This window comes from Hipposideros armiger, unplaced genomic scaffold (genome assembly GCF_001890085.2).
Source record: "Hipposideros armiger isolate ML-2016 unplaced genomic scaffold, ASM189008v1 scaffold_197, whole genome shotgun sequence".
Lineage (NCBI taxonomy): Eukaryota > Metazoa > Chordata > Mammalia > Chiroptera > Hipposideridae > Hipposideros > Hipposideros armiger.
The window spans coordinates 792,499-812,714 of NW_017731547.1; the positions used below are offsets into that span (position 1 = coordinate 792,499).

General features: G+C 36.4%; 1 protein-coding gene across 1 annotated transcript in view; it reads right to left on the minus strand.

Annotated features, from left to right (window-relative positions):
* The window catches only part of LOC109388440 (dystrophin), a 1,592,311-nt gene that overhangs the window by 791,774 nt on the left and 780,321 nt on the right, over positions 1-20,216 (minus strand). Inside the window, exons 16-17 of the mRNA XM_019653146.1 lie at positions 16,145-16,324; positions 4,009-4,184 (exon numbers count right to left, since the gene is read on the minus strand). Coding sequence (XP_019508691.1) covers positions 4,009-4,184; positions 16,145-16,324 — 356 coding nt within the window. The remainder of the gene's footprint in view (positions 1-4,008; positions 4,185-16,144; positions 16,325-20,216) is intronic.

A 20,216-nucleotide genomic window follows, 5' to 3' on the forward strand; every position in this document is an offset into this window, starting at 1 on the left:
TCATTTATTGTATGCATGGCACTATATATATATGGAATCTAAATAAAATATAAAGAAATATAATAACAGGATTCCTTTGTTGTGATTGGTGATAAGACAAGTGTATGTGGGCGGCATTAAAGCATATAGCAAAAAGGATGTATGCAATGGAATTTACTGGCTGAAGTGGACAGATTTGGGGGAAGTTAGACTCAAAATTCGTGTAAGAATACTACAGAATACCATAAGAAGGGGTTTGTGTTTTACTTGGGGGACAACTGGAGTTATGAGGATCTCAAGTTGGGAGGGTCAGCATAAAAGCAACATTTTAGATGTATTAATTTGAGGTAGATTAACCAGGAAGAGGTGTTAAGTCTCAGCACAGTGAGGTATATTGCTTAGGGGACGGAGCCGGCAGTCAGAATGCCTGGGAAATGACTAAAATGATGTCACCTGCCCAATAAGGTAAGGTAATTAATAAGAAGAAATAAGGACCAAGGTCAGACAGAGAGATTGACAGAAATGGAGACATCCCATGATGTTTTGAAGAGGAAGATGAGAAGGTCATTTTTTTTGTTCTAGTCATTATCTTTGAGATGGTGTTCATTGCGGGATTTTTTTTTCATCAATAGTACATGACCATGACCTTCACCCCTGCCACCACTGCCACTTTAAGCACTACCACCAGTTCTGCCACCACTGCCCCCAAGACCATCGGTGCCCTCTCTACCATCGCCATGACCTCCACAACCTCAAGGATTCCCAACATCACGTCTATCTGTCCCTACCTCGCCCACCATAAGCCAACAAGAGTAACAGTTACCGCATTTGTTGAATTCTTACTACCTCACAGGCACTGTATTACACGCTTCTTACTCACCCCCTACAGGTAGTATTTTATAAAGTGAGGATTGTGAATCTGAGGCACAGATATTTGGCAATTTGCCTGGGATCATAAGTTAGTAATTAAAACAGGCAGACTTCAAACCTGAGTAATTTTGATTTCAAAGGCCATACTTTTCCCAATATCCGCTACTCCTTTGGACACAAGGGCGATGAATTATAAGTAACATATGTGTGCAATGGATGAGTCACTAGGTATGAATAATTAGAGGCAACAAACATTTGCATTTGCTACAGATAAAATGGAACCACTGGCTGGATGTATAAGCAGAAGTACCCAGATCGTGGCTTTCAAGATAGAGAAGTGAAATTTGAAATTTGAGGGAGAGAGTCAGCCATGGACTCATTCACTTAGATCCATACTTGGATCCATGAGAGGAGACAACTCAGATAAAGTTCAGAAGAGCGAAAAGAAGAATTTATGAGACACCGCCACAGGAATTAGGCAAAAGGAGAAAAACAAGTCAGGTAAAGGGTGGTAGGGGCAGAACCAGCAGTGTGTCAGAGAAGCTGAAAAGGAGGTCATTTTGAAAAGATCAGCATGATAGTTAAATGCTAGCGGTTCTCACGTGGGATGAGAGAGGGACGTTAACCACCATGAAGCTGGTGGTCATGTTTCCATGATGCCTCTGGAACCATTACAATATTTTAACCAGATTCCAACCTGCCGACAATTACCACTTACTGAATTTAATCGCTCTGAAAGGTCTGCTCCTTTGCACTCTTTGAAAGCTGGTGCTATTTAAAATTATGCTGGGACAAAAGGTATAATTGGGGTGGACTCAGGCAGACCAAGACATAAGATCACCTTAGTTATATATCTATTGAAGAAATACCTTACTACACGGTGTGCATCCTGCAGTCAGGCCATCTCAGGGGAAATCCTGGCTCAGGCACGTTGTACTATAGCTGTGTGTAATAGCAATAATAGCCATACCTATTTTGTAGGGTTACTGGGAAGAATAATGAGCTATGCAGATAAAGCATTTAATATAGTGCTGAGCACATAATAAAACCCTCACTAAGTGTTAGCTCTTATTTAAGAAATATATTCTTTATGTTCCCAATTGGACATCTCATTCCAGGCACTTAAAAAAAAAACCGCTTTCCTGAAAACAAAAAGTAATCAGAAAATATTTTTCCTAACCAACTACATTCTCCTAGCAGGAGCCAAGAATAAGCTTGTGAAGACAGAGACTGACATGAATCAACTTGCTCTGTTAATTTCTGTATTAGGAGAGTCTTGAACACATTAGGAGGGGGAGGCAATTAGGTTTCCATATTGCTCTGCTTGGAAAATTGTTGGAGCGCTGTTGGGTTGTTGCAAAGGAACCATAAATCCATGTGCCCACTAAGCATTGTCTGTAGACACATATTTCACTGACATTACATTAATGTCCATGCTACTAGGATTCATAAAAAGTAAACTTATTAAGAGCTTTACTGACTTACTTTTGTCATGGTTTTTCTCCATTGATGAATGTTAAAAATCTCAACTACTATCACCAGTAGAGTCCTTGGAAGTCATTGCCCTAAAAAGATAGCTAATATTCAAAGATTTTGAGAGCCATTTGACTAGAACAAGGGTCAGCAAGCTTTTTCGATGAGGGGCCAGATAGTAAATATTTTAGGCTTTGTGGGCCATACAGTCTCTGCGACAACGAACCAACACTGCCTTTGTAATACAAAAGAACCACAGACGATACACAAAGGAATGAGTGTGGCTATGTCTTTTTTTTTTTTTAATTATTGGGGAACAGCGTATTCTTCCAGGACCCATAGCTCCAAGTCAAGTAGTTGTTTCAATCTAGCTGTGGAGGGCGCAGCTCAGTGGCCCATGTGAGGATCGAACTGGCAGCCTTGGTGTTATGAGCACTGCGCTCTAACCAACTGAGCTAACTGGCCACCCCAAGTGTGGCTATGTTTTGATAAAACCTTTTGAACACTGACATTTGAATTTCACAAAATTTTCACATGTCATGAAGTAGTATTCTTCTTTTGATTATTTCCAATTATTTAAAAGTGTAAAAAAAATATTCTGAGTGCCTGAGCCATACAAAAACCGGCAGCATGCTGGATTTAGCCAGCAAAATTAGACCCCTGGATGAGAGGATTCCCTCAGCCACGCAGATATAACAAGGGAGAAAAGCCCAGTGGTTTACTGTGGAATTACGAAAGTCAGCTACAAGTCACGGATTAATAGAGAAGTACTGAAGGTCCCAAATAAAGTACATGAGTCACTTCTCTAGGTGTTTTTTTCCTTTGCCTAGAACATCTGATACACTATTTTTAGGTATGTGTTCTTCTCATACTTCTATTCCCCTGTATACACAAATTATAATGTCAAGTGTTCCATGCGTTCCTCAACATATGCTGCTTAGAAACACAAGACAGATTTTAGTGTTCTTTCTCAATCTTAGAATTATAATAACTGGAATGAAAAGCGAACTGCACCATTTTTATGATTTTCATGCTGTCTTTGCATTTATGAAATGTTATTCCCGTCATATTAATATGTCCACTGATTTACATAATACCTAACTCATCTACAATGTCTAGTCGAGCATATCCACAAAAAGATCAGTTAAAAATTCTAATGCATTCATGATAAGACTTTATAAATATCAAAGAACAGGAAATCTGTTCTGTAATTAATGACTCCTGATTTAGGATGTGCAGATTGAGACATTATGTTCTCGTAAATGAGCAGAATGGACCTTGTCTATTATAGGTGTTCTTCTTCTTCATGAAAATGTACTTTCCATTATTGAGGGAAAAAAAGTCATTTAATGCAAAAGGAGGCATGGAACCAGCAGGCTCTTTAAAAGAAAAAACAGAAACTTTCAGGATTAAAATGCGTCCATGGCAGTGCATCACCCATGGTTTCTTCTTACAATCCAGAAAAACAGTACTTCCATTAAGCATTAAGTCTTTGTTGGGATAGTGATTCCTTGGGTAAATTTAAAAACTTACTTAATAATTCTTCTCACTAACTTAACTGACATTACAGGGCCTCAGGAAATATTGTCTAAGTAAAAACACTGCTATCAAAACAGCTGAAAATGAGTTTTCCTGCTAAACAATTACTCTTCGCTTGAGGACAAAGCCAAGCATAAGCTCTCTCACCTTTTCCTAATTTCGGAATCCACAATAATCTGCCTCTTCTTCTGGGGTGGCGGTGGTGGAAGCTCCTCGTGGCCATGCTTTACCAGGATTTGTTCCCTTGTCGTCACCATAGTTACCGTTTCCATTACAGTTGTCTGTGTTAGTGATGGCTGAGTGGTGGTGACAGCCTGTGAAATCTGCGAGAAGTATTAAAATAGAGGTCACACATTGCTTGAAAGACTTCAGTAAAGACTGCTTAGAGGGGCAAAGGAAAATAACGAGAAACTTCCTGCTTGTTGGTAAACTGACCTTCAGATCAAAACAGCACCATACTGAACCCAAGTGAAATTGTTTTACCTAACTTAAGTTATGTTGACTGAAATCACAAAGGGAGGTAAGCTCAAAGCCAGAAGTCAACTTACCGCCTCCTCAATTTATTAGTCAAGCTATTGGAAATAAAGGGGCAAAGGAGGGAAACAGTGTCATTCTGACATTTCATTAGGCACACTATTTAAAATGTTTACAGCATTCAGGTAAATTTTACTAAGGTGTCCCAGTATCAATTCCATTGCCTGGCACATGGTAGATGTTTATTAAATAGTTTGTGGAATGCCTCTTGGTGACTTTTGATGGTCTAGACATTTTTAAACAAAATTATTTCAACTTTATAGTAAATTATTTTTTATTCAAATAAGTGAAATGTCCTTTAAAATTATAACAAAAGGTTAATATAAAGTGCCTGTGTCCAGAGATACAATAAGCTGAATGCTATGCAAATGCTAAAAAGCACACTACTCTTGTTTGATTTAAATTAGTGAATACGTTAAAATATTTGAGATTCCAAAGTTAGCATTAAAGAGTCTTGTTGGTTTAAAAACACACTGACTTTCTGTTCAGACTTGTTACAAATAATTTTTTTAGGCACAGGTCATCACTTTGTGGAATAATATGGTTGTGATCCAGGTCATGACAGGTCATGACCTCAGGTCATGGGCACTGCTCGACAGACTCATCATATAATGGTGAAATACCTTCCTTCTTTAACCACCAATTCTCTGTCTCACAGTCCTCCTGTTATCATGGCTGAAAAGTTACCTCCTGGGATGTTAATCATTACCCTTCTAGTAATCCCAATTATTTGCAAGATCTATTTTCAGGGAGATCAAAACAGACTTGCATTGGATCCACTTATAGGTACTTGATATGCACAGAGCCAGGGATCTGGCTGGGGCCAAGATCAGTTTTATTGATTCCCCTGAACTTGACACGAGATACGGAAAGAGTTTGGGGTAACCTCTCTGCCTCACAGCTGATGACTGATTTCTTCAATGGGAGAAAATCAGGGAAGCCTTATGATCTTCCTATTTCAGCTTCCAAATAGGCAATTGACAGTAATGAAATCCTTTGTCATGATGTCCTCTGTAAAAATTGCTTTTGACAAATACATTTTAAAAGTGCTACCCTTACGGAAGTCAAGGCCTTAGCAACTTCCATTTTGGTAGCCTAGTTTTTTGGGTTTTTTTAAAGGATATTACGAGATACAGAGTTTCTACATGTGCCAAGCATAGATTTTATCTTTTCTAAAATATCCATAAATTCATTATTCAGAATCAATTGCTGCACTTCAAATAATACTTTTATACAGTCCACCGACTAGTTATGCCAAATGAGAGCAGAAAGTAACATTTTTAAATGCTTAAAATATAACCCCAAATTTAACTGCACACAACACAAAAGGACCATTACATGATCAAACTAAGTTTACCTTTAATCAAAAAGAAAATGTAGTTTTTAAGTAGGATTCCAAGAGCACTTCATTTTTTCAGAGTTATGTTTTTTAACCATGGGCAAACATTTTGTCATACAATGATGCACTGAAGAGAGAATACTGTTCAGATAGAAAATTCATAATTTTATATGTGCTATGTGCAGGCACCAGAATGCAGAGATTCTGAAAATACAAAGCTATTTTTTGCTATTATAGCTAATGTTATGGAACATTTGTGCTACTCAATATTTGGCTGTGAACTGAATTTCTGTAATTTTATATTTTCTCATTGATACCTATTATGCAATTGGGTAGATGTGCCCATGGAGGGTAAAGAGAAATGGCAACATGATATACTATGAAATTGCATTTAAGAATATAGTAAACCTTATTTTTAAAAAAAGAAAAAATAATCCTTTTAATAGAATACTAAGACATGCATCTGTAATTTTTCTATACTATATTCATTACTGTACTGTTATTGAAAATACTACATACTTCATTTCCCTTGGGATGAAGAAATAAGAAAACAACTATGCCTTGATCCTATAAAAATAGGGTATAATTCATTATATATAATAAATTAATAATTAATTTCAATATCTATTCCATATAATAAGAATAAAAAATAACCGGTCAGGTACTGAATTCCTCCATGGATTTTATTGACCATAAACAATTACTATATGTGAGAATCCTTAAAAACACAGACAGGAAGGGTTTTAGAGACCAGTTAGTATAACCTCCTACTTACTATAGAATTCACTACTCCCCGTAGCAGACTTCCTGATGATGGCACCAAATTTTCCCACTGGCAAAGATCTTTACACCTAGTGGAAGCCTGCCTTATTATAACTTCATTCATTCACAATTTGTTTTGAATGCTGGGCCACTACAGAAAAAGTTGAGTATTGTTTCTGCCTAACAGTCTTAAAGATCTGAAACTTGACTATCATGATTCTGACAAGTCCTTATTTCCAAGCTCTAGAATATCAGGTATTTGCTAGAATCAGATATAACCTGATTGGTGTTGCAAAACCTAGGTTTTCTGTTTTGGATGCCACATTCAATTAATCTAAAATGTTCTAACCTCCTCAGCAGCTGAATGGCAATGTTTCAATTAAATTCCAACATGTATTGAATATGTATCACTACAGGACATTTGGAAATGAATAAATGGAACCTTCATTTTGAGGGATCTTACAGTATAGTAGTAAAGGTGAAAACCACACAAATAATTATGAGATAAGGTGAAGGGCCACATGAAAATACATAAGTATGCAAAATAATTACATGCACACTATAGTAATAAAGGAAGTTTCTTTTTAAATGTTACAAAAAACAAATTTCCCTAAGTCCATACCTTAACATTTAAATTTATTTTGATGCTAAAGGCTGCATATAACATTTACCCCAGTTCATAGGATCATTTATAACAGTAAAATACTGAAAACAGCCTAATGTCAGCAGGTGATGGTTTAAACAAATTATAGTACATGCATGAGATAAAGTATTGTACATGTTTCAAATATTTTTAAATGTCACTGGAAATTGTTTACATTATAGGACTGAATAAACAATGCAAGATATAAACATTGGTGGTTATATTTTGGCAGAGAAAGCACAGATAACGTCTATTGTGTACTGTATATTTCTGTATTCTTTGTATTTTCCAACCTTCTACAATAAAGCATTTCCTGCAAAATGTTGCTTTCATAAGCAGAGAAAAATTTTCAAAAATCTTTTTCCGAAATTGTTTTAAGTCGATCACTCCTATGTATCTTTGGAATTATGGAATTATAAGCCTATCATCCAAATACATTAAAATTAGGACAACTAAATATCTGATAAGAATGACTTACTGCCTTCACCAAAAGACTGAATAGGGCAAGGTCAACATTAGAATATAATGTAGTTTGAGCTATATTCAACAAACTTTGAGTCTACCTAACTAAATTCTTACCCAGTCAGTCACCTTTCTCCATTTTGATTCTGAGTATATTGGAAATTACTTTTACATGTGCTCATGAAAATAAAATATATTTGTTTTTAAATATGATTCCCTTGATCTGTCAGTTAATCAGCCCAGTAAAAACAGAAGAGTTAGTTTAGGATTACCTGACTTTAGGTTAAAAAGCTCGTAGCTCTTACAGTGATTAAAAGTAGAAGCCTGTGAGCCAGGCTCCATAATTCTAAAACACTAGGTCCATAGTTCATACTATAATATTTGGGGGCAGGGTCATCACTATCTCAGAGCTTTGACTGACTTTCTTTCTTTCTTTCTTTCTTTCTTTCTTTCTTTCTTTCTTTTTTTTAAGATTTTATTGGGGAATTGGGGAAGGGGAACAGCCACGTTGTCCTTCAATCTTAGTTGTGGAGGGCGCAGCTAGCTCAGCTCCAAGTCCAGTCACCATCCTGCTGCCCGTCAGCAGCTCAGGCCACTCAGCTCAAGGTGCCGTGTTCAATCTTAGTTGCAGGTGGGCATAGCCACCATCCTATGTGGGAGTCGAACTGGAAACTTTGTTAGGAGCACGTGCTCTCACCAGCTGAGCCATCCTGCCACCTGTTTGCAGCTCAGGGGCAGCTTAGCTCGGGCGCACCTCACTGGCCCATGTGGGAATCGAACCGGAGACCCTGTGGCTCAGAACTCGTGTTCTTAACCAAGTGAGACTCAGGCAGCCCTGACTTATTTTCTTTATATAAAATAGGAATGATAACACACCCTCACGAGGGTGTTGCAAACAGGGCCGGCTCATGGGTGTGCAACTCATGCAAGCACCCAGGTCTCTTCACTCGGAAGGACTCCACGTTTGGTTTCATACTCTGCTGTCACCCTCTTCAATGTCTTCATAATTTTTTAATGAGAAGCCCTGCATTTTAATTTTGCATTGGGCCCCCTAAATTATGTAACCAGTCCTGGTAGCACGAATTAAATTATGTAATATATGAACACACTAAGTGTTCTCTTGATACATATTGGCGATAACCACGATATTTAATAAACGTTCAGAGAAAATTCAGGAACGTTTTTCTATTTTCTGTACTCAACTTTCTAACTCATAAGGTTATGTATGTTTATTTTCCAAATGTTACCTTTCCCATTGTAGGAAAACTGGAAAAGCATTTGCAAAGCCTCTTGATAGTTCTAAGGTACACACCTTCTTGAAGAGCATATAATTTCTGTAGGTCTGGAAAAACCAAACTACTCTCAAATAATAAAATTCTTTCTTCACGTCTCCTCTTCCATTTGTTTAAAAATGCACATTTTTGAAGAGGAACTATATTTACATTTAAGCATATTTAAAGAATATAAAAGGGAATACAGTGAAAGGAAAATTTCTTTTAGACCACTCTCCAGTTTCTCAGGGGCAAATAGTTGTGTTTACCACCTGTTCTTATACTTTCATTTTCCTGATGCTGTTATTTTTCTTTTATTTTTGGCCTATATTCTTTTTTTTTTATTCAAACTTATTGGGGTGACAATGGTCAACAAAACTACATAGGTTTCAAGTGTACAATTCTGTAATATATCATCTACATATTGCATTGTGTATTTACCATATTCTTAATTGGATTTAAAAAATTTTCTATGAATTATTTAAATATTGTTGCTTTGTAAGTTCCTTTGTAAGTTGCTTGGGGTTAGAGATTTCCACTTCTTGCCTTGTGAGATATTCCACTATTTTGGACATTTAAAGAAACTTACTACAAAAGATTCAAGGTATGAACAATTAATAACATAGTTTATATTATTATCATTTTATTATTATGAAAATACTAATACTTGCCATATGGCAACTGGTTATGGAGATCTTTGCATGTCCCAGGCACGATACTAAGGCCTTGCATTCATTATTTTATTTCAAATACTTAGAATGCTACCTGCAGTAAAGGCTTAGTAAGTGGGAGCTGCCATTACCTCACAGTGGCCCTAAGAGTAAGTATAAATATGATTACAATTTTACAGACGAGAGGTAAAATTTCAGGCAGATACACCCTGTGAGTGGCAGAGCAGAGCTATAAATCCAAATCTGACTGTCTCTTCATCCAACTCTTAGTCACTATTCTCACTTGCAGCTATGCCTGTTCACACTTCTGAATGATTTTCCCTTAAGTGGTGTAACTGGGTAAGTGTGCATTTGTATACACACATACATACATACGGAAATCCAGAAGATGACTGAAAATGCATACGATGGCACATGACATAATCTTTTAATGCCTTTTAGCTCTTGATAAATTAAATCTGTGAAAAATCAGTAAAATGAAATATACCTGATTTCTTTAAAATATGTATACAGTGGGTGCTGAAGAAATGTATACAAGTGGCCACTTTGGTCAATATTGCTCAAGCAGTACTTGGCCATAATCAGAAGTGTCTGGACAACTCTTGTAATTGCAGAAGTCAGATGTGATTTGTATTCATCCTTTGTTATTGGTATACATTGAGTATTACAATTTTAATAGTTTTTTTCCTTTCTTAAAGTGTGTATACAGTTTTTTGGCACCCTCTGTACATATTGGGTTGTCGGAAAAATCATCACGCATTTTTGCAATGAAAAACATAAAAAAAATACGTCATGACTTTTCCAACAACCCAATACATAACCAGGTTGACAACTGCAGATCAAAGTTTTCACTGCGCTGTTTGTACATGCATAACCTTAGAGTGCTCACTGATATTTTAATAGGTATGGAGGCACTACACTTCTACAGGTTAATACATACTACGTATATCACAGCAATGGCTTTGGCTGAGAATGGGTAGCCAGGCTTAAAACTATCTCCCCAGGCATGGTGGCACAAGGCCCAAATAGCTGATGGTGTAAGGACTGACAACAATAAGCAACAGAAATAAGTTTATATGTTGAACTTTAAGATAAACCTGGGGTAAAAGATCAGGTGCTCACAGAGGAAGCTGAGCAATTAATCAAACAGCTATAAAATGCTCTAGCTCATGAATGAGCACAGAGGAATCGCCATAGCTAAGTGTAGCATCCAAGGAGTGCAAACGTCCATGACAGTAGCTTGGTGACAAAATTGAACTGTTGTCCTGTTTTGGTGACAAAATTTTAATATTAACTGCTGTCATTTTGAGACTGGTCATAAGGCAATAAACCATCTTGAACAGATATTCACATTGGAATCATGAGCACAATTAGAGTCGATATTCAAGATATCATAAAAGAAGTATTGCTCCTATTTCAAATAAAATATTATATGATAATTATGAAGGTTTATTCTGTAAAACTTTTTGTTCAATTTTAAGCATTTTGTCCCACAGTTCAAATTAGCTTTCATACAAAGAGATACACATTGGCGTCAGGATTCATATTAAACACAGAGTTGGAGCAATGGTGTGAATGAACTGCATCTGAAAAATTTCAAGAAACAATGAAATTTATTTTTTCGGATCCCCCTGACCTTCCTCTATACACCATCGGTCATGAAGTAAGGAAACACACTCTGTAACTAGGGATGCAGATTAACGAGTACAAATTTAGGAAAACAACTTGTGTTTTTCTGTATGTGTTATTTCATTTATTGTCAGCAGATAACAGATGTATGGTATAGATGCTGAGTATTTTATCTTCATGTTATTTTAATTACATACTCATGATGAGTGAAATGTAATCATTGCAGAAGTCCATCTTTTTTGAATAGGAAGATAATTTTATTTTCATGATTATCTTCCAGCTGACTCTGGGATTGATATAGCAGATAGGGTTAGAATCTCTTCACTAATTACTCCAGGGTTTGATAATAAAATTCCAAGCAAAGAGAAACATATCATAAACCTTTGGAATTGGAAGGACACTGTAGAGATATTCCCAGCCCAAACTTTTCATTTTATAAATAAAGAATGAGAAATTCCAACAGTTAGCTCAGCTCCAGTCTCTTAAACCGTCAGTGCCTACAACATTTTATGTTGTTATAGACAAGGAATTTACAACACAAGCCAATTGCACTGATACACAAAGCCCAATCGCAAACACCTATTTTAGCTGGAGGTTGCAAAAAGATACAGTTAATTTCCAAAGTTATTTGAGCTATAACTTCAAATTTTTCTAATGAAATATTTCACCTAAGCAACTAACCAAAAGATGTTCTAAAATTCATGATGAACTGTGTAGTCAATGAATTTAAATAAGATGGAAACCTAAGATAAGTTAGGGAATTTTATTTTAATTCTAGGTTTTATAAAACCATTTAATCTTTTTTTTAATTGGCAGTGGGTTGATTATGCTTGGAGAGCTTTTAGGAAGCTATGAAAATGGTTGTCAACTGAAACGCATTTCAGTAGTTTTAATTAAAATCATTGACAGAAAGAAGAGAGGCAAACCAATTTTAACTACATTTCATGTATCACTATGTCTACAAAATAATGCTCTGAGAATGGGTACAGCCGGAATGTGCACATAAAATATTTTATGGAGAGTAAAAACAGGGCCTCTAAAAATTGAGAATGGACTCAGAAAAAAAAGGCAAAGACAAAAATTTACATCTTAATACTTTCGCATCTGTATTTTTTCATTGCTGGTATTATGAAAAACACTGGCTTATTATCTTCAACTGTGTTTTACATTGCTCACGTGTCTGGCAATAGTTTTAAAACTCTCAGCAGGACATAAATGATACAGAATAGATATATACACACCACACATAATGATCACTTTCTCTATTTGGGCATCCACGAATACAGACACAGACATACATAGCCTAAACAGGTACTCTCATGTTCAAGGAGATAGGAATTCCAAGTATATTAATTTTATCTTTGATATATTTGTGCTCATAGTTCAGAATAGTGCAAAAATGGTCATTAGGAATATAGCAAGATACTCATGAAATGGGAGTAAGATCAATGGACTTATATGAGTCATAGGATGTTCCTTATTCCTGGCAAAGCAGATACTTTACTCTGTTAAAAAAAAAATCACAAAACTCCAGAACTTCTGGACTTATCTAGACAGATACATTCTTACATCTAAACATCTGATGCTTAGTTTAATATAAATTAGCATAATAACTTATAAACCATATGAATAATACACCTTTTCCACCGTATATATGATTTCAGGTAAATGGGGGAAAACAATGTTTCAAATCACTTAGAATATATTTAACTTTAAAGTAATAACTATCAATATAATGAATTTTTGATTATCATATTTCCGAGTTATAATCAAGATAAAAATGTGTTTGTCAGGGTCACAGCATTTAGAATCAAAACTGTAAATCTCAACAAGCATATTTATAAAAAAAATTTCGAGGAAACAGGGTCATTTGAATATTTCATTAAGTCAAATCCATGGTGTACTTCATTTGCTCTCTTTTCTCATTTTAAGTATACACACAGCAATGATTATTATTCTAACTTTTAGAAACAGATAGTGTCTCTATTTTCTTAGGCTGCTTTCTCATCAACTTAAGCATCCTCAGCTTGTGTCCCGGTATTATTTAAGTAAAACCTGACTTTGAAATGCAAGACAACAGCCCTCACAGTTGTTTTTTCTTTCCGCATTTTGATTTCTTGCCATGCTACTGTTTCATAAGGTCAAAATCCCTCAAAGCTTTGACCTAAATAGCAGTCAAAATTTCGGGCACACAATGTTCTTTATATGAGCACAATTAGATGCCTTGTCATCTCAGTCAGAATTCCTATATCCGACTGGATTTTAACCATTACTGGAATTTTGCTCATTCTTTGTAGTGCCAATCAGCTGAAAGGATTTTTAAAAGGTTGAGTATCTCCAGTCATTAATGGGGCTGATGTTTTCCCCTCACAAACATGCTGGAAGATCTGCATACAAGTGAGCTTTGTCCTTCAAAGTCACAACTTTACCCTCAACACACTTGGAACTCTTCTTACGTAATTTTGATCAAGTTCAATGTGACATTCAAGAAAGAAAACCAATGGCTTTTTTAGTTAAAAGACACTATTTCTTTGCTCACCCTTCTCCTTTTAACTCCTCTTTCCCTGGATAGCTTCATTTTTATCTTCCTTAGAGCTTCCAATCCCCCAGCAATGGTTTGCATTGGGCCTATGATAGTGCATTTTTGGGAAAAGCCGATGAGCAAAACTGCAATGTGAGCTTAAGAAAAGCTCAAGCTTAGTGTTCTAAGAAGTTTAACTTGCCTAGTGTGAGTGCATTTATCTGCTTTTGGCCTGCTATAGGAGTGTACAACTGTTAGAAAATACAAATAAATTACAGTGAACCACAACAATCCCTCCAGACTCACTAAACAGTATGCCTTGCATATTAATGCTACCGTTTTCCCCCTCAGAATGTTTTCACATCTATGGCTTTATTTTATCATCACATTCCATTGAGCAAGTATAGCAGACACATGTGGGAATGTATGTTGGACATCATTTTCTAAAAAAACTATACAAACCAGAGCTAGTACTGTTTTATTACAGATTTTGAAAAGTTCAAAGAGGTGAAGTATCTTGACCTAGATGGTGGTCTCAGAAATTCTAGGCAATTAACAATAAGGCTTGGTTTGTTTTTGTTTTTCTAACTAACATAATCAAATCAGTAACATTTTGATGAGACATATGTACAATACAACCCTCTTCAGAAAATAGTCTCATTTGAAGGGAATATGTATCTTTAAACACTGCATTGCTAGGAACGTCTCCATTGTCCCCATTGCGGGCAGTATTGTGGACCAACAGAATGTGGGAAGTGGCACATGTGCCATCATCTTGCTAATTCAATGTGTTGTTGTTTTTTTAAATATGGTCAGCAGACTATATCAAAGACCACATGCAAATTACTGGCCTACTAAATTAGATTTTCTGAGCACAGACAGAGTCTAGAACTATGCATTTTAATCAGTTTCCCAGGTGATTATTCTACTGACTCAAGCTTGAAAACCACTGCATATAATGAAAGTGAAGGAGAACATGACCTATTGTTAAATTATATCTCCATAAATATCTTATTTTAAAGGGATGCATTTCAAAACAACTTTCTTTATCAAATATTGGAAATTCTTCTTAACATGGTAATTAATCAATATCAAGCAACAACAATCTATAAGTATCATTATTGGCTTAAAAAGTACAAAATCGAATGCTTCATGTATTTATTGCACAGATGTCAATGGTATTGCAAAGTAGCCATGGCCAGATCACATATAATAAGAGGAATCATGATCTAGTATGAAAATAACTATTAGATCAAGTGACTACTAAAAATATATTCAATGGAAGACAAATGGAATTTTTATTATTGCCCAGTGATTGCATGGGGAATGACTGTAATTTAAACTCCTTCAAATTTTAAATATGAATTTGATTTTAAAAGAAAGCTTGAACTGTGATTGAGCATCATATATGTTGACTGATCACATTTTCTTAAATTGTGTTTCTGGAAGCAATACTTCAACCTTCATTTCTTCATCTTTCAATGAACATTTCCTAAGTGCTACTTATCAGATGTCAAGTCTCAAGAACACAAATTCCCTGCACTGTCTCACAACAGAGGAGGTACAGGCCGAAAGCTTTTGAATGTGCTCATTGCTGTCATAGAGATGCATGTGTTGAGCTACGAATGGTGACCAATGAGTAAAAGTTAGCCTCTATAATGGAAAACAAGATGGCAGAATATGTTACATACTATTATAAACAGTGTTAATATTTTGAATGACTACCCATGATTCCACCATCTAACATCATCTGATAATAAAAGCTGCTACTTGAAAAATATTTGATTTTCTTGAATTTACCAAAACTTTTAAAATTCTTAACATAAAAGCTCGTTATGACATGAAAGTATAACTTAGATGTTTTCCTAATCTACAGCCTATATGTGTTAGTGTAACTGAGCCACACACATTCATGATTTTATGAATCAACAATCTCTGGTAGGAAGAAATCCAATGATTAGATTCTCACTTACACTAACAGATAGAGGTCTTTAGAGAAATTAAAGGACCTGGGTGGGCCCTAGCCAGTATCTATCACTTACTTTCCTTGGACAATTCACTATTCCTCCTTATGTTTCACTTTTCTCATATGTGAAATGCAGGGGTCAACTAATGGCCTTCATGGTTCAGGGAATCTATGACTTGGCGGTACATTGTGATGACACAGCTCCCTAACAGTCTTTCTAATGATTCTAAATTACTCGGATCCCCATCCCACTGAAGTGGGTGGGCTTACACTCTAAGGCATAACTACTTAGTTGATTAGCACTCCTCCACCTCTCCCACATTCTCCAATATCAAAACCACCAAGAGAGCCATATTTTTATTCCACTGAATACTTGTCAAGGATTAACCCAGTGGCATCCTTTGTAGGAATATAGTATTGCTCTCTTAACGCAGATTTCAAAACTCTCAAGGAGAATTCACTGTAGGATAATAAGTATCACTAACCTGTGATGAGCTCTTTTCAAGTTTTTGGACTAAGTTATCCCAACGCTGGGCAAAGTTGTCCAGCCATGCTTCCATCTTTTGGGTTACTGATGTATTTTTCAGTGTTGAAAGAAGATCCTGGTTCAGTGAGCAGAGTTTGTCCATGGTTTGCTTTTTCTTTTCTAGTTCTGTTTTTAGAACCTGTTAAATCAAGAAAGAACACAGAATAAGCCAATGTTACATTTTATAAACCACTGCAGTTCAATTTGCTTTTGCATGCATTTTCTCATTGGAATAGATAAGAAAAGATAGCAATCGTGGCTGTAATGGACCAAGAGCCCATAAAAATATAAGTACAAAATTAAAATCCTAATAATCTTCCCAAGAAGCTTGAAGAGGAAAAATAAAAGTCAGATATGGAATAAACACCTAGTAGAGGAACTTAAAAGCTACCTTAAAATATTTGAAGAACTGCCAAGTAAAAAAGTAGCCTTGCTTCAAAAGGCAAAACAGAGATCAACATATGGAAATTACTTTTTAACATTTAACATAACAGTAGAAGGCAGGGCTCTTGAATATTAGTACAAATTTCCTCTTAATTCCTAATAGAATTCAAGTGGAATACCACGTGCCAGGAGTACCAAAGACAAGATGGTTCATTGAGAAGAAGAGAATGGTTAAGAAACCTTCCGTTCTGAAATGCTGTATGTGTATCAATTTCTAATGTTCCTTATTTCCACAATTTTTGCATTCTTTTCATTATTTGCATATAAAAACCTTGTTATGAAGTTTACTCACTTTCAAATTTTTTATCATCTGTTATTCAATTATATTTGGCTAACTGAGTAATTATATTCTAAAACTAATTTTAGAGTCCGTTAAGTAATCGAATCAAGTAACTGAGTATAAGACAAATCCTTTGGAATCACTTTGCATGTTTCGTAAATGCCGTGCTTGTTTTACGAAGTAATTTTTATACCATTCTTATTTCCGAAGTTCCTGTAAGTTATGGAGGGTTACACATGCCCTTTGGTTAATATGGAATGAATACACAAAGTGGCTTGTGCGAAATCAGCAGATCAAGGGGGCTTATGCCTTCACTTTATCCATTAAGGTCGCCCTGTGCTTTGGGCAATCCAATTTCCAACTCCCAAATACGAGTCCCTGACTTAACTTATAAACACAGAACAAGAGGAAAGAAAGGAGAAAATTATTTTGCAGCCCCATTACAGTCCCCTAATTTTGGCAGCAGCAAGTACCATGAACATAAACTAAGCTGTGAGACCTGTCGTTCCAAAACAAATGCAAATTTATTTAAGAACAGCTAAAGAAACTGTTGGCATATGGCAAAGAAACTGTCATGAAAGAGATGCACCAGTTGCTCATGAACTGAGGTGTCATAGACGCAGAAATCAATACACTCCCTTGCAAAGGACACTTTATGTCTCCTTCAATTAGGAATAAAAACCAGTTTTGAAGTTCATTTCTAATTTATCTTAACAGTTAAGTTTTTTCACTCTTTTTCTAAGTTTGAAAGAATGTAATAGACCAAAATATGAGTTAATATATACAAGTTGAAATCATATCAGAAAAAAAAAACTCTCAGTATGGGAATTTAGTAACAGACAGGTTTTGTACATTGAGTTTTGTTTGTTTGTTTAATTCACATGTTAGCTTTCCATTAAGTTTAAGTGCGTACTTGGACTACTAGTAAACGTACAGTTTATGGTACCTGCCTAGAGCTGGGACCCACATCTGAATTTCAACATAGACTTCTCAAATTCTTTATGGTGTTTTATTTTCCATTTTTGTCTTTATTAACATTTGGCATGCATTTATTTTGTTGTACACCATCTCAAGTTCTTTTTCGGAAAAGGCATGACAGAGATAATATACATTTAAAATAGGAAGATGTAAATACAATCCTGTTTGGCTTACTTACTCAAAGCTTAAGGAACTATTTTAAATAGCTATATGAGTAAGGCTAACGGGTGTATCCATTATTTAAACTAAATGTGTGATAATTTGGAAATATTTCAGAACAAGGGTTGAGAGTTACATTTAAAGAAGAGGAAAACATTTGCACTGGAAATTTAAGGGTAACCTCATGTTACCTAAACAGATTTTCTTAGATGATCGATTAAACTAACCTGGTATCCAAAGAGATTTAGTGGCAAATGAAACTAAGCCTCCTGTGTTAACGTTAAACCAAATGAAGAAGCATTTGGCGAGCATTACAAAAATAAAGGGGCAAGTCTCCATTAAATACTATTAGGAAAAATGCACTCATGGTACATTAAAAACAGTGTTATTATGAAATTGTGGAATTACTAAATCAATATGTTTTTACCTAAATCTATGACAAAAACACTGTACTCACAAAAGCTTCTACCGAGTAAATGCTAGATCTGTGTGTTTTTTGAAATGATGATGGCAAGTTAGTTGTTCTGCCTCAATTTCCTTCCTCTTGTTTGCGCTGGATCTGTTCTCCCCCCGCAATCGTCCTGTTCCTGAACGACTCCCCTACTATAACCAACAGGCGGAGAAGACAGGAAATCCATGGTCTTGCCAGAACCATCGAATCACAGTAATGAATGACCTTATTCCATCTATCCTTGGCTATCAATTCTTCTCAGCGTGGATTTTATGTATGCATATTAAATAACTCTGATTGAATTGCCACTAATCACTAGAGTATAAAAATGATGTCTTTCTGCCTATCAAACCCTGATCATAGGCTTTTGAGTGCCACAGAACCACAGAGCTCTATAAAGCTCAGGATGCAAAATGAAGTTCAAGAAAACTTGTACGAGGCAGAGGTCAGCTCTGATCTTAAAAGAAGAAATACCTATGTTTCATTTTCATTGAAGCCAGGCACCTGTGCCTACCTCCAAGGTAGGCAGGAAGGTACGGTCAATAAATCAGATTGGGCCAGTAGCAGAGACGGGCCAGAGACGGAAAAGCTGCTCAAGAAGACAGAATATACTTGTACATGTTCTATCTGGTCAAGGTTAGATGACAGGAAGTGAACGAAAGAATGTACCCTTACAAAAGACCCAGGAAATCTCCACCCTATTCTCATCTGAAATATTCTTCCAAGAGTAACGCCAAGGCAATGTCTCTTACACTGGCAAAATCGGATCCTGTACCTACTTTATGTGTAGTTACTTGTCTATATGCGACAAGTAAGTATTCCAATTCATTCTAATCAGCTGTTGCTACACTTAGGTAGGCTGATCCACTGTGGGGGTTCTCAGCTTGAGGGGACATCAGGATCTCCTGGAGGGCTTGTTGAAATGCAGATGGCTGAGCCCCACTTCCAGAGTTTTCTGAGTCTATAGGTCTGGGGGGCGGCCTAAGAATTTGCACTTCTAACAAGTTCCCAGGTGATGCTGCTGCTGCTGGATGGATTCTTTGAGGAGCCCAGCAGTTGAGGTCAAGGTAGGAAGTCCTGGTAAAACGGCACCGTCAGTGGGGACAGTACTGAGCTTCTTTAAGCATACCGGCTCTGCCGTTGGAGCCCACAGCCACCTGCTAGTGTCTTCAATTCCACGGACCTCCTGTAGCCCCTCCACATCATGCTCTCTCTGATCACCAAGCTCTCCAGAGTTGTCCTTCCCCAGCAAGCACCACCTTCTCAGCATCTTCCACACTTCCCCGGAAAGCTCCCTCTTGGAGATATGGGCCTTTCCACGATAGTCTACATGAGTCTGTAAGTCTCAACAGTTCCCCTCATCAGAGACAGTTTCTTCTTTGCTCCTTTTCTTTTCTTATTTTTTTTGGTAAATTTTATTGGGGAACAGTGTGTTTTTCCAGGACCCATCAGCTCCAAGTCAAGTAGTTGTTTCAATCTAGTTGTGGAGGGCGCATCTCAATGGCCCATGCAGGGATCGAACCAGCAACCTTGGTGTTATTAGCACTGTGCCCTGCGCTCTAACCACCTGAGCCAACTGGCCATCCCTCTCCTTTTCTTTTTATCCCTCACAACAAATGAAAATTCAACTTCGATCCTAAAAACTAACAGACCTACATGATGTGGATCCAACTACAGATCCAGAGGAAATGAAATACTTGACTCCTCATCTCCCACCTC